The following is a 13336-nucleotide window of genomic DNA, read 5'->3' as shown; positions in this document are numbered from 1 at the left end:
GCGGTGGGCAACTAACCTGAATCCATGAAAACAAGGAGAATCTGGACGGCGTCCTCCATTAGTGACGCCGGATGGGGATGGGTCCCTTTTTGGAAGGGGACTCCGGGGACGCGTCACGGCGGGTGGGCTTCTTAGGCTTGCAGCGGCGCCGCTGCTTCTCCTTCTTGGGCTCCTCAGACTCTTCGGGGGCCCTTGGATCTTTGTCCTCGGGCTTGAGCTCCTCCCCCTCGCTGGGGCTCTGGGGCTCCTGAGTGCTGGGCGGCGCGCGACTTGGGGAGGCGTCGGGGCTTCGCAACTTGAGAGCGTGCAGGCGCTGGGTGAGGGACTGGCCGAAGGTGGAGTGCTTGGGCACCACCGGGCCGCGCTCGTCTTCCGGCTCGGTCTCGGGCTCAGTGGTGGGGGCGGTCTCAGGCTCGGTCTCGAAGTCGGTCTCGGACTCGATTTCGGACTCGGTCTCGCTCTCGGTCTCGTAGTCGAACTCTTCCTCGTACTCTAGGCACTCGGGAAGGGACAGATCAAGGTCTGCCTCCTCGTGCTCGTAGTCAGATTCCGATTCGGGGGACTCAGGGAATACCTGGGCGCCGGAGCGGTGGTGGGCGTTAAGGAAGCTCCGGCGCTGCTGGGCAGCCGCGCGCTGCTGGGCACGGGCGTTGGAGGTGGCAAGGGCGCGGAGGAGCGCGATGGAGCAGGAGAGCCAGAGGAGCGCGGTGGCTGCCCGGCGGCCTATGGGTGGGCACAGGTCGTTGTAATTATGGCGAGCTCGGCGCCACTGATGAGCCCGGGACCTCCGATCCATCCTCTTAGGCGCACACCAAGAAGCCGACCTGCCCTCTGGCTCTGCAGAGAGCGGCTCCAAAGCGCATTGGCTGCTGGAGCCGGGAGAGGTACACCCTATGAGGTGAGAAGCTGGCCCGGAGGTGCCAGCCTCACCTCCTTGTGAGGAGAAAAAGCGAAGCACCTACCTTCCTGACCACTTAAGAACTTTCTACAGCTCCGCGCCTTGCTTGCCTCTCTGAGCAAGAAGAAGGGATGGGAAAAGAGGGGAAAGGTCTGTCTCCTCCTGGGCTCCTCTCGCTGAGTCTTAGGTTCCGCAGCCTAAGACTCGAGAGAGGTGCTTCCGCCGGTCCTCTTCCCTGGGAGAGGACAGAGGAGACTGAGGCGAGGAGGGACGGGCAGTGAGGTTCTGCGAAGTTGCGCGCCCGGACTTCTGCCGGGCATGTGCAGTAAGGAGGTGGGGGCCAGCCTCCCCGCGAGCTGCGCGGTGGCGCCGAGCCTGTGGCGCAGACCCTAGTGGGCCGGCAGGTGGCAGGAGGGAACCTTGTTTGAAAGGATTTGGGCGAAGCAATGGGCGGGGGGCCTGGCGGGTGGCAAGGAGCAAGCGGCAAGCTAGCCCAGGTCCAGTACTTGGGCAGGTGGGCGCAGGCTTCTGTGGGGTCGTGCCCCTCCCTGTTTCCCCAGTTATTGGTGAAATAAACACAGCCTGGGTGCAGCTAAAAACCCAGAACCCCAAATAGCAAATATTCAGGAGAAAGAGGGTCTGTATACGAGTATTAAGCCCCCAGTATTTTCCAATGGCTTAATAGTTTGAGGATGGTAACTTCAGGTAGTCATTAATCATGAAACTACCTTTAGCAGATCTGTTATAGTGACTGTAATTAGAGAAGTTTCCAAAAAATACGTGCTCAAACAGTCTGAATTGGCTGATTACCTCATCTTCTTCAACAAGGGCCCCCATGGTTGAGGTAGTAGTTTGCAAGTCTGCAAGCCCATCTGAGGACTGCCCTGAGCTCGACTGAGCTGAGAAGGTGGTGCTGGAACTCAGACTGGAGCTGAGAGCATGAGCAAAGGGAAGCGTTTCCTGCGTTCTCAGTACACACAACCGCTTCTCTCCAGCGGGGCAATTCAGGGTGACACGGAATCCTCACTGGAGGCCCCTTACGGCTTTTAACAAAGGTAACTCTTTGAGCAGTACTCATTGGGTGCCTTGCATGTGCCAAGCTGTGTTTTAGGTGCTGAAGGTAGAGTAGTGAACAACAACAACAAAAGTACTGTATTAAGGAAAGGATATTTTGGATTAATTTGCTGTTAATCAGGAGATTGAATCAGTCCGAATCCCTCTGTACCCACCAACATTGTTTAATCCAGTTTGAATTCCACGTGAGAAAATGATTGGCTCAGGGCTAGGGGGCGGCCAGACACCACTAGATCGTGTTGTTGAACTCTGCAAGGCTGTAGACTTGGAGTCAATAGTGCTGCTGTTTCTTGGCCCTAGAAAATCAAATGACAGCCTACAGGAGGAGATCCCTGCAGTGGGAGCTAACCTGGCTGCTGCTTTTGGGGTGTGCGTGTCCTCAGTCTGGCCCTCCATGATGATTATGGAGTGCCCTTTTGGCCATAGTGACAAGTCCAAAGGCGAAACAACTCAGAGCAAAGCCATCGTCCTGGAATCCATGGGAGTATCAGGAAGGTTGTTTCACTTAGGACACATGTCACAGGTTGTAGTCCTTTCCTCCTTCTTGAGTCAGTATGGGGAATCTTCAAAAAAGAGGCTCCACCACTGGGTGGCCCACCAGGCCCTCCTGGTACTGGTACTTCTGCCTGGTGTGTGAAGAGTCAGTCAGGTACCCACAGCCATTCTCACCATGATGGAACTTAACCTCACACCTTCAACACCACACCCGCATTAAAGCCACCAAGTGCAGAGTTCATACCCCAGTGAGAGACCAGCAACTGCTTTGGATGTGTTGAGGTTTTCCTTTCTGCATGTTGGCTGTGTCTATAGCTTGTATCTTGCACTCTGTGTTAGTTTGTAGCCTTAAAATAGTGATTGGGCTGGGCCTGGTGCCTCTCACCTATAATCCCAGCACTTTGGGAGCCTGAGGCAGTTGGATCACTTGAGGCCAGGAATTCAAGAGCAGCCTGACCAACATGGTGAAACCCTGTCTCTACTAAAAATGCGAAAATTAGCCAGGCGTGTTGGCGCACGCCTGTAGTTCCAGCTACTTGGGTGGCTGAGCCACAAGAATTGCTTGAACCTGGGAGGTTGGTCTAATAAAGTGGGATTGATTTGTCAAACCCCACAAAAGGACAAATGTCTATGTTCCAGTTGTGCCTTGCTCTACCACTTTTCCTGAGGAACTGCAAGGGTTTTATTATCACAGGTGCCTGCATGGCTGTGTGGATATTATCATGGGACACTCTACAGGGGCATTTAGAGCTGTATATGTCAAATCCTAATCTCTGCCTCTCGGTCCTGACTAATGGGGCACGTTTCTAGAGGGTCTGCCTACACTGACCCACCCACTTTATTTCTTCTAATTAGCACAGCTCCACTGACAGCATATGAAACAAAGATATTATTCAAGCTGATTTCAGGGCACATTGGGGGAAACATCAGGAATATATGGGTGCTAGTAAATGTCCTTTGAATGGAAACTAATGTCAGCTGTCAGCAACAAGGTAGATTATGATTCTTCAGTGTACATAAGAAAGTACTTCATTCTTCAGATGGAGTGCTTTATGCCTATAAAGGAGATGGCAGCCCAGAGCTGATTCACTAATATAGATACACCGAGATTGCCTGCATTATTAAAAAATGTGCATTACATAATACATACTTTTGGACTAGATTCTGCATTAGCAATGCGCTTTCTTTGCAAGATGCATTTTAATCAGCAAACAAACATTTAACAAAACACTGCATTTTTGAGCCCCAGTCCTGTTTAGTCACAAATACATCTCAGTGTACATTCACTACAGGCTCTGGGAGGAAGGAGCGGGGGACTGCACTGAAATGCCATTCCATCTCACACTTAGGGCCGAGGTTGAGCAAATGGAGCCGTACAGAAGATGCTCTTTAAAATGCATTACGTGCGTGACTTTAAAAAGTGCTTGCTGCAGAGTGAATTTCAAAAAGGAGCAAGTGGGTGATGAACGACCTCTGTTGTTACCGGGCTAAGGAACAAGGGGCTCTCTCTGTCTGCTGGTAAAGTGTCGGCATATATCACTTCCGGGACTCTGCTGGAGGGAGGCTCCTAAACCAGTTGGACAGGAAAGCCCTGTTCCCAGCTCACTACAGTATCATACAGTAAGCTTCTAATTTGGATAAATTGTGAAGAATATTGTCTTTAGCTCCCTAAAGGATTTTGATGTGGAAGAGGCCTTAAGATTTATTGTATGTGGCTGTGGAGGGCAAAATTAGAACCCATTGGTGGTAGTTGTAGCAGAAAGCCTTCAGCGTAACCCAAAGAAGAATCTGACGGGGAGTGGGCTGTCAGGAAGCTGGCGCTTTGTCAGAAGCAATGTGAAGTCAAAGGACAGGTGACCACACACTGGAGATGGTTTTCCATGGTGTGTGTGAGGGAGTGGGGTTGGAACTTGGTGCCCACCACAGTCTTATCAGGTTAGCCTCTGATTCCATTGAAGGCCTCTGTAGGTTGTGGGAGAAGGGTTTGGGGGCTCTACCGATGGACACAATCCTTCCCCCCTGCTTTTTACTATTTTGGAAGCATTGAAAGTGCAAGTGGCTCAGTGACAGGAAGGAATGTTGGGGTGGCAGTTTTAGGACAGGGCAAACAGATGTGTGTGATGGACCCAGCAGCCTGTGGAGGAGCTTTCCTCACCAAGGCAGGGCGTGGAGGCTCTTTGCTCCACAACTCACCACTTGTTGAAGCAAAGAAATTAGTCAAGTCCATCAGTTGATTACATTGGTCCTCTTTGCCTCCTCTCCTGGGGCTGTCTCGGAAATTACAAATGAAATTGGCTATTTAGCAATCATGAATTGAGCCACTTCTATGATCAAGACACTATTCCAGGCATTGTGCGGAGATCGAAGTAATTGAGGATGAGCAATTCCTGCCATCCAACAACACACACATTGGTGTGAAGTGCCTCCAAATATTAAAACCAGATTGCTGATGGGTATAGAGTAATACATTCCAGCTCAGATAGACAGGGAGGGAAGTTGAGTAACTGGTTAGAATCAGAGGTACAGTTCATCTGGTGGTTTTCAGAAAGAGATGAGTCTTTACCTAGTCTGACTTTGAGATTTTCTTTTGATTTTTAAAAGCCCATGAGAATTGCTTTCAATCCACCTGTTTGTAACCATGTATCTATCGTGTGCAAAGCCATGTGCTAGTGGCCCTGGGGGAGACAGATGAATCATGGCTTCTCAGAAGGCTTGCAGGCTATTGTCAGGGGTCCCATAGACATCAACGCATTTTCCAAGACGAAACTCAAGATAATGGATCAGTTCTGCTCTGCCTGGTGAGCGGGTATAATCACTCTTGAAGATATTTTTTGGACAATCATTGCAAAGGACTATTTTTGGAGATGAAGAGCTTTTCACACTTTCCTTTGGATAGAAATGAATTCAGGGAGTTTGAAGTGCTCCCCACCCCTCACTGTGGCAATCAGCCAGTAAGGCTCAAACCCACTGAGAATTTGGTATTGGCCCCTCCCGCCTGTTCCCCATAGGGGACTAAGGTACAATGCCAAAGCATTTGTCTCCGTTCTCTAGGGTGCTATTTTGCTGTTATTCAGACTGCACTGATATCAATTGGCTCTCACCAGTAGAAATGGTGAAAACCTCAAGCTCCTGATTTTGAGATTTGGGGTTAATGCCATCTAGAGCTAAAAGCAAACAATAGAGGGAAATAATCACCTTTTTGACATGGCTGGTTTCTGTCCAGGCCATTGTTGGGATTACAATACTGTATTTGTGCTATTCATTTTGAAAGGGAATAGGATCAGAAAGGAGCCTTCGTTTTCTGCATAGAGATTGCTTGGAGCTGTCTTCCCAGGAGCTCCCTTCCTTTCTCTTCACTTCGTGCTCTGTTGAGCTTCTCCTACTGATACAGTGCCTATCTCCCTCTCTCTCCCTCTGCCACAGGGGGAGCAATTTCTAGACTCCTGATCCAACGGGAAACATCTAGAAGCCCCCTTGCTCAGGCAAAGCATCAGTACCCAAGAGGGGTACAGGCCTTCTTGGACGTGGCGTCTCATTTCTCTGCCACGGCCCTGGAGCTTGGCATTCTCGTGTTCCCCGGTTCAGCCCCTGGACTCTGACACCCTGCCTTGCTTCGTCCTGAGCTCTGACTGTCTGCCCAGCCGGACTTACACTGAGCTTGTCTGGTTCTTTCCTGCAGCCAGCTGAGACATCATTGTCCCAGGATACCCCCAGTCCACGTGGTTCTGGCCCCAGATGTCCACCTCTGCCCTGCCCACCAGCAGCCATGCAGCCAGTGAGCTGTGGATGAAAACACTGCTGATTGCAAAGGCCCACTCAACGGTCAGGAAAGCTCTCGGCTCATGGCTTTGTCTTTTGTCCAGCTCTCTTGGACATCCTATCTTTCCCCCAGCCCCTAGCTCTGACAGACAGCCTCAAAGCTGTTTTCATCTCATCTGCTGAGGATCTGACTCACCCCATCAGACTTTTGGGAGGGAGGGAGCCAGCGCTCCTCAAGCCCAGAGGGGAGAAACTCTTAGTGGTGTCACGGTTTAGGTACACGCTCATAGAAATCCTTGCAGCTCAAGCTCTTCAGAATATGATTAGACCAATTTTACATGTCTAGTCACTGAGGCTTCAGTAGATTGGGACTATTTCTATATGTGCAAAGTGAAGTGGAGAATTGAGGCAATTATCTTCAGGCAAATGAATCTGAGCACTGTAATCAGTCCGTCCTGATAACTGGGGAGAAATTGGCGTCATTCACTGTAGCACTGCTTTGTGTTAAAGAGAATTCTAAGATATTTGTTTGTTATATTCACTTGGCTTCATTTTTCCAAAAGACAGTCCAGTGAAGATCAGGTCCTGCCTCGTGCTGGTGTTAGGATGTGTGGCCCCCTTAGGTCTCAGTCTGGTGTGTGTATGGTTGATCTGGATGGGTTGATAATCAGATCAGTGCCCTAGCAGGGTGCATCCTTGGCTTCCTTGTGGTGGGTGCTTGGTTTCCACGTCAGGGTTTTCTTTTCACTTCTTCCTTCCTTGTGTATGAGAACCCGGAGGTGTTGGATGGGTTGGTCTACAAGGTCACCTCCACTGCTAGGATGATAGGATTGCTAATAGGGCCCGTCACTGACATACATTGTGCATGATAAAATGTGGGGAGCCAGGAGACTGAAAGAAGGGCCTCTCGACGTCAGAAATGAGAACGCATTGGAGGCTGGTGATTACTTCTGGACCCCCTCTTCCCCATCCATTGTTTTGGCTAAAAGTTATTATAAATTGGGAGTCCTTCCCTTTACTGGTCTAGAAGTTCCCTCAGGAAGCAGCCATCACTTCTCTCCCAGCTCTTCACAGATGGGGGAGGGAAGAGGAGCAAGATAAGACTTTTTGGTTTTCGAAATGGCAGATTTGGTTTCTGGCATGTAAGGAGCCACATATAAAAAGAAAAGGCATGGTGGTATGTGAGATTTGACTTAAGTGGAGGAGATCCTCGCCCTTAAGCAATAATCTGTGTATTTAGGAAGACAATGGCCCAGCAAGAAGTCCAGCAGTGCCTCCTGAGTGCCTGGGCACCTGGTGGAGATGGTGCAGGGACCCTGGGAAAAGAGCCTCTGGGACAGGAGTTGTAGCCACCAGCCTGTCTCACACACTCACACTCGCAGTTAGAGCACAACGGGAATTTAATTAACTGCCAAAGTGTGCTTTTGACCATAAGCATTCTAGGAATGAGGTGCTGTGCGGGGTTTGAGATGAACCTTGGAAAATACTTAGGGAGAGGCTGTCAGGAAATCTTCATCTTGTCACTTTGTAAATTTCTGACCTTGCTCAGTTAGTTAGAAAAACAAAAACAAAAGCTTCCTGTCCGCAACTGAGATAAGAGAGTTTTGCAAGACATCTGTCTGTCCTCGGAGTGTTGTGGCCTTCTGTGGGTTCTGTAGTTTTAATTGCTAGCGGTTTCATTCCTGCTCAGTTAGTGAAATTGTGGCATCTTCCCAGTGTCTTAGCGTGACTGCTCTATAGCCTTAACAATCATTGTTTTAAGGGGCAAGTGCCTTCTTACTGCATAGTATCTCAGCATTCTCTGATGTTTTGTCCATTTATTTTTCTATATGAATTTAAGAACCATTTTTATCAAGTTTTATAAATGACCTTGGTGATATTTTGACTGGAATTGCATTCAATTTATAAATTAAGTTGGGAAATATTGTCATCTTTTCTGCATTTAGTCTTAAGCTGGAAGTATGGCCTCTCAATCTGTTCAGGTCACTATTTCTCTCATTAAGGATTTGTGTTTTCTTCATGTGATTTTAATATGTCCTATGTGAGTTTAATATGTTAATATATATCATATATTTCCCGAGTATTTGATGTGTTTGTTGCATTGTGAGTGGGCTCTCTTTTTTTCATTCTATTTTCAGGCTGCTTATTGTGTATTTATAGAAATGGTATTGATTTTTGTATGTTTTTCTCATCTTCTGCCACTTTCAGAATTGGTTGGTTTATGAGGCAACCAGCAGCCTACTCAAGCAAACACTCAGAGAAGGTTCCCGAAGGATTTGGTAGAAGAGACTCCCTCATCAGGGAAAGAGTTGAACTAAGTCAGCGGTTCCCAAATGCCAGTCCACAGTGAGATGAGAAAATGAAAGATGTTGTAGTGGAGCTTCCATCAAGCCAAATTTATCCTGGGGAGGGACTTTTGATTTTGATTCTTGATTTTGAGGCTATATAAGCTCCTGCCTTTTAGAATTTTGATGTCATTTCTTTCTAGAAGGATTATAGATGGTAATTAGGGTTTTTGTTTTGCTTTAAGATTTTAGAATCTTTGAAAATAAATAAATCAGAAATGCTTATAGTAAATGAATGAATGAATAAATAAAACTGCTTGAATTGTACCCTCCCCAAAAGATTTTAGTTTTTTTTTTTTTTTTTTTTTTGAGAGTCTCACTCTATCGCCCAGGCTGGAGTGCGGTGGCACAGTCTCGGCTCACTACAAGCTCCGCCTCCCAGGTTCTAGCCATTCTCCTGCCTCAGCCTCCCGAGTAACTGGGACTATGGGCGCCCACCACTGCACCCGGCTAATTTTGTTTTTGTATTTTTAGTAGAGACGGGGTTTCACTGTGTTAGCCAGGATGGTTTCCATTTCCTGATCTCATGATCTGCCCTCCTCGGCCTCCCAAAGTGCTGGGATTACAGGCGTGAGCCACCATGCCCGCTGATGTTGTTTTTTAGATTTTGCTTTCATTTATTTTATTTTATTTTATTTTTTATTTTTATTATTATTTTTTTTTTGAGACGGAGTCTCGCTGTGTCGCCCAGGCTGGTGAGCAGTGGCTCGATCTCGGCTCACTGCAAGCTCCGCCTCCCGGGTTCCCGCCATTCTCCTGCCTCAGCCTCCTGAGTAGCTGGGACTACAGGCGCCCGCCACCGCGCCCGGCTAATTTTTTGTATTTTTAATAGAGACGGGGTTTCACCATGGTCTCGATCTCCTGACCTTGTGATCCGCCCGCCTCGGCCTCCCAAAGTGCTGGGATTACAGGCGTGAGCCACCGCGCCCGGCTTTCATTTAGTTTTCAGTGACTTTGTCTAGCAGATTAAAAAAAAAAGCAAAACAGCTGGCAACCTGATGTGAGTGCCACACATTTCTGTTGAAATATTAGCGTGGTCTGGCTGGGCACAGTGGCGGAGATGTTGGTCTAAAATCTCAGAATCCAGGAACCTCCAATGCGGTGTCATTTGGGTTTTACAGTTGTGATATTTAGTAAATCTGGACTTCTTTTTATATTTTAAAATCATTTTTAGTTTATTATTTTGGGTTCTTCTAGTTAGTAGTGCCAGTTAGATGGATGTTTTTATTACTTATTTCGGCTTTCTCTGACTTCTTCATCCTTCATCTATGCCTTGCGGTGTCCTTTGAAAGTGTATAGGAGAGAGAAGGGTGAAATGGGGGCACCCTCATTTTATATCTGTTTTTAAAGGGATTTTTCGCTAATGTCTTTTCTCTGACAGTATTTAGGTGGGCTTCAAAGGGAAAATAGATGGTATCTTATGAGAGGGCTCAACAGAAAGTTTGGAGGTGAGAAACCAGAAGCCAAATTTGGGACCACACAGGCCTGGATATAAATCTTGCCTCCTTCTGCTTCCTAGCTGACCAGGGGCTATGGCTGATGGTGGTGATGGTGCTGGTTATGGTGGTGGTGATGGTAGTGGTGATGGTGGTGGTGGTGGTGGTGGTGATGATGGTGGTGGTGATGGTGGTATAGTGGTGGTGGTGATGGTGGTGGTGATGGTGGTGGTGGTGGTGGTTATGATGGTGGTGTAGTGGTGGTGGTGGTGATGATGTGGCTGTGGTGATGGTGGTGGTGGTGGTGGTGATGATGGTGGTGGTGATGGTGGTATAGTGGTGGTGGTGATGGTGGTGGTGATGGTGGTGGTGGTAGTGGTTATGATGGTGGTGTAGTGGTGGTGGTGGTGATGATGTGGCTGTGGTGATAGTGGTGGTGGTGGTGGTGGTGGTGATGCTAGTGGTGATGGTGGTTATGATGGTAGTATAGCAGTGGTGGTGGTGGTATAGTGGTGGTAATGGCCAAGAGGTGAGAGAATGAGGGGGCAGGATTTTGAGGAGCCCAGCCATGCAGAAAGAGCCTAAAATAAAGCTGGAGTTGGCAGTCAAGTTGGATTTTTTTAAATTTCACTTTCCAGTTCTCTTTTAGTGGTTTGTTAATGGAAAGCCTTAGAAGCCGTAGAGTTTGGTCTGCACAACTGCACTGAGTGCCCACTCTAGGTCCTGTACTCTGCAAGGCACCGGGAATACGATGGTGAATGCATGCAGTGAGGGGGATCTGGAAATAATGAGTCATCATGCTAAGGAGGGTCTCATTACAATCTGAGCTAAGGACACTGGAAAAGAAACATGTTCCTTCCCCCCCGCCCCCCAAGTATACAGCAGAAGAAGCCGCCCTGGATTTGGGCAAAGCAGGGAATACTTTACTGAAAAAGTGATACGTGCACATTTGAGCTGAGAACTGAAGGGTGAGCATGTGGCAGCAGGGGAGTGGTGCGGTTCCAAGTTGAGGAGTAGCCAGAGGGTGGTACAGTTCCAAGCTGAGGAATAGTGTATTTGCCAGCCCTCTGGCGGAAAGAAGCTAAGCCTGTTAGGGAAACTCACAGGTCAGCAGAGCTGGAGGACAGAGATGAATCTGGAGCGGGTGGCAGGGGTCTCTGGGGCCAGCAGGTCAAACTGCAGTCTTTCTGTTGTCTTAAACAGCCATAAACAATGGGAAGCCTTTGTCCTGATGGCCATGAGGGACTGAAATCAAGTTGTCTATTTTAAAGATCTCTCTGGCCACAGAGTAGTGGGATGGAATTTGAGAGGAAGCTAGAGTTGATAGTAGCTGGGTCAAGGGAGGTGGCTGCTTTTAGAAATACATAAAGCTGAGGATATTGAGAGTGGCTTTTAGAGTTATTTAGGAGAGTGACTTACAAGGCTTGGTGATAACATGGATGTGGGGAAATTGGCTGTGTCAGGATGACACCCAGGTGGAACTAGATGGAAGCTAGTACTTTTCACCAAGCTAGAGAAGCAGGGAAAGAGGCCCAGGTGTGAGGTAGCAGGAGGTCATGAGTTCTGCCATGTTGAGTGGGGTGGTGGGGCCAGGAGTTACTCTATGTTGAGTGGGGTAGTAGGGCCAGGAGTTCTGCCACGTTGAGTGGGGTGGTGGGGCCAGGAGTTCTGCCTTTGGTCTGTTGAGAGCAAGTTGCCTTTGGGCTGCACGTGACAAGGTATCAGACAGGTAGAAAGATGTTCTAGGTCTCGGGCACAGTGGAGAGGCTGTCATAGCAGAAAAAGTCTAGTGCTAAGTGGGAGACAAGAGAGGAACACTCCAAATTGAGTTTCCAACCAAAGTCATTTTCAATAGGAGTCATCCTGGAGCTGGAAGGCACTGGAGAGACGAGTCTCAGCCCTTTTATTTCACAAGTAAGGAAACTGAAGCTTAGAGAGGGAGGTGGGACCTGCTCGTTAGTGGTAAAGCCACTCTTAGACTGAATTTTTCTAGTCCTAGTTCTGTCTCAATTGTTTACTACACCAAGCAGAGAATCTTCCTGTGGAGGTGGAACATGAGCCAAGGGCTCAGATGTCAGCCCCCTTGATATCAGATCTATTTTTTGTCAACAACCAAATGAACAGCTTCACATTCTTTTCTTGATCACTTTAGAACTGACATTCCTCCAGCTCCTTATTAAAGAAAGAGTAAAGCAAGAGCTGGCTAGAAGTAGTTTGGAAGGTAGAAATAGACTATACCATGTCTTTAGTGATCAGCCTGGCACAGTCACATGGCAGCCAGGAAGAGTTTGGCCAAGGCTAAAGCCAGTATGACTTGGTGGCACTCTCTTTTTCTGTTGGTCCAAAGGCACCAGTTATTACTTAAAACTGGCCCCTAAAATAGGAGCATTAAGGTACAAGAAAGGCAAGTTCATTTTTCTCAAGATCCTTTTTCAAGATGTCTACACTGTGAAACTGATAACCCAGCAGCAGCCTCTCCCAGCCATGACTTCTCAACTTTAATGTTTAACTGCACATGCAATTATATGAATTACATGTATTATCTAATCATTTTAAAATAGTAGATAAAGCTAAGGCTAATGTCTGCTTTGATGACCCTGTACCAGTCACAGTTTTCATACACCACCTCTCAAATCCCCCAGAGGTTACCAACTTCACAAATGATGGGTTTCCATACAGGATGTCATAGTTAAAAACACAAACATAACTGTGTTTTCAAACACAGCTTTTCATGTGTTTCATTGGGCTTCACATTGCAGCCTTTTCATGTATCTGTATATCTTGGAGACCCTTTCCTATTGGTTCCTGTAGGATCTGCCTTGTTCTGTTTCACCATCACCTCATTGTCTGGGCTGAATAAAGACAGTCAGCAGTCACATCCCTGTCGACGTGCGTTCAGCTCTTGCCACTTTGTCCCTATTAGAAATTGCACTGCCGACCATGTCGTGGTACACACCTCCATGTAAATGTCACAGGTGTTTCTCTGGAGATGGTATCAAGCAGTGGAGTTGCTGCTCACAGGCCAACACAGAGCCTTGGCTACATGGCACTTCTCTACGAGGCCACCGGTGTGTCCCCACCAGCAGTGCCTGAGTATTTGTCTCCCATGCCCTGCTAGCACCACCCTCTTCTTTCTGGTAGAGGAAACAGTAAGACCTGTAGCATCCCCAGGCCCTCTATGAGTTAGGAGAGAGGTCTTGGAGCTGTTTTCCTGCTCTGCTTGTGGGACTGGGTTTCTGAGGCCCATGACCTTGGCTTCATCAATATTTTCTCTAGACTGTCAAGAAAAGAAGTTGAACTTCAGAGAAATATATCTCAGAAATTTGCCA

The 13336-nt window shown here is 47.9% G+C and overlaps 2 protein-coding genes and 1 long non-coding RNA gene across 9 annotated transcripts in view; 1 reads left to right on the top strand and 2 right to left on the bottom strand.

The window, feature by feature from the left end:
• Positions 1 to 1155, bottom strand: part of LOC100424899 (guanine nucleotide-binding protein G(s) subunit alpha) — a 71710-nt gene extending 70555 nt beyond the window's left edge. For all 4 annotated transcript variants that reach the window (XM_028828536.2, XM_077952062.1, XM_077952063.1 and 1 more), the window contains exon 1: positions 17 to 1155. In XM_028828536.2, coding sequence (XP_028684369.1) covers positions 17 to 59 — 43 coding nt within the window. In that variant the 5' untranslated portion in view covers positions 60 to 1155. The remainder of the gene's footprint in view (positions 1 to 16) is intronic.
• The window catches only part of LOC144329396 (neuroendocrine secretory protein 55), a 64535-nt gene extending 63380 nt beyond the window's left edge, over positions 1 to 1155 (bottom strand). For all 4 annotated transcript variants that reach the window (XM_077952124.1, XM_077952123.1, XM_077952125.1 and 1 more), the window contains exon 1: positions 17 to 1155. In XM_077952124.1, the coding sequence (XP_077808250.1) occupies positions 59 to 796 (738 nt within the window). In that variant the 5' untranslated portion in view covers positions 797 to 1155 and the 3' untranslated portion in view covers positions 17 to 58. The remainder of the gene's footprint in view (positions 1 to 16) is intronic.
• Positions 1 to 13336, top strand: part of LOC114670517 (uncharacterized) — a 33571-nt gene that overhangs the window by 10236 nt on the left and 9999 nt on the right. The gene's annotated exons all lie outside the window — the stretch shown is intronic.

Source organism: Macaca mulatta, chromosome 10 (genome assembly GCF_049350105.2).
Source record: "Macaca mulatta isolate MMU2019108-1 chromosome 10, T2T-MMU8v2.0, whole genome shotgun sequence".
Taxonomy (NCBI): domain Eukaryota; kingdom Metazoa; phylum Chordata; class Mammalia; order Primates; family Cercopithecidae; genus Macaca; species Macaca mulatta.
The sequence above is the reverse complement of the archived record's forward strand: the minus strand, read 5'-3'. Positions and strand labels throughout refer to the sequence as shown.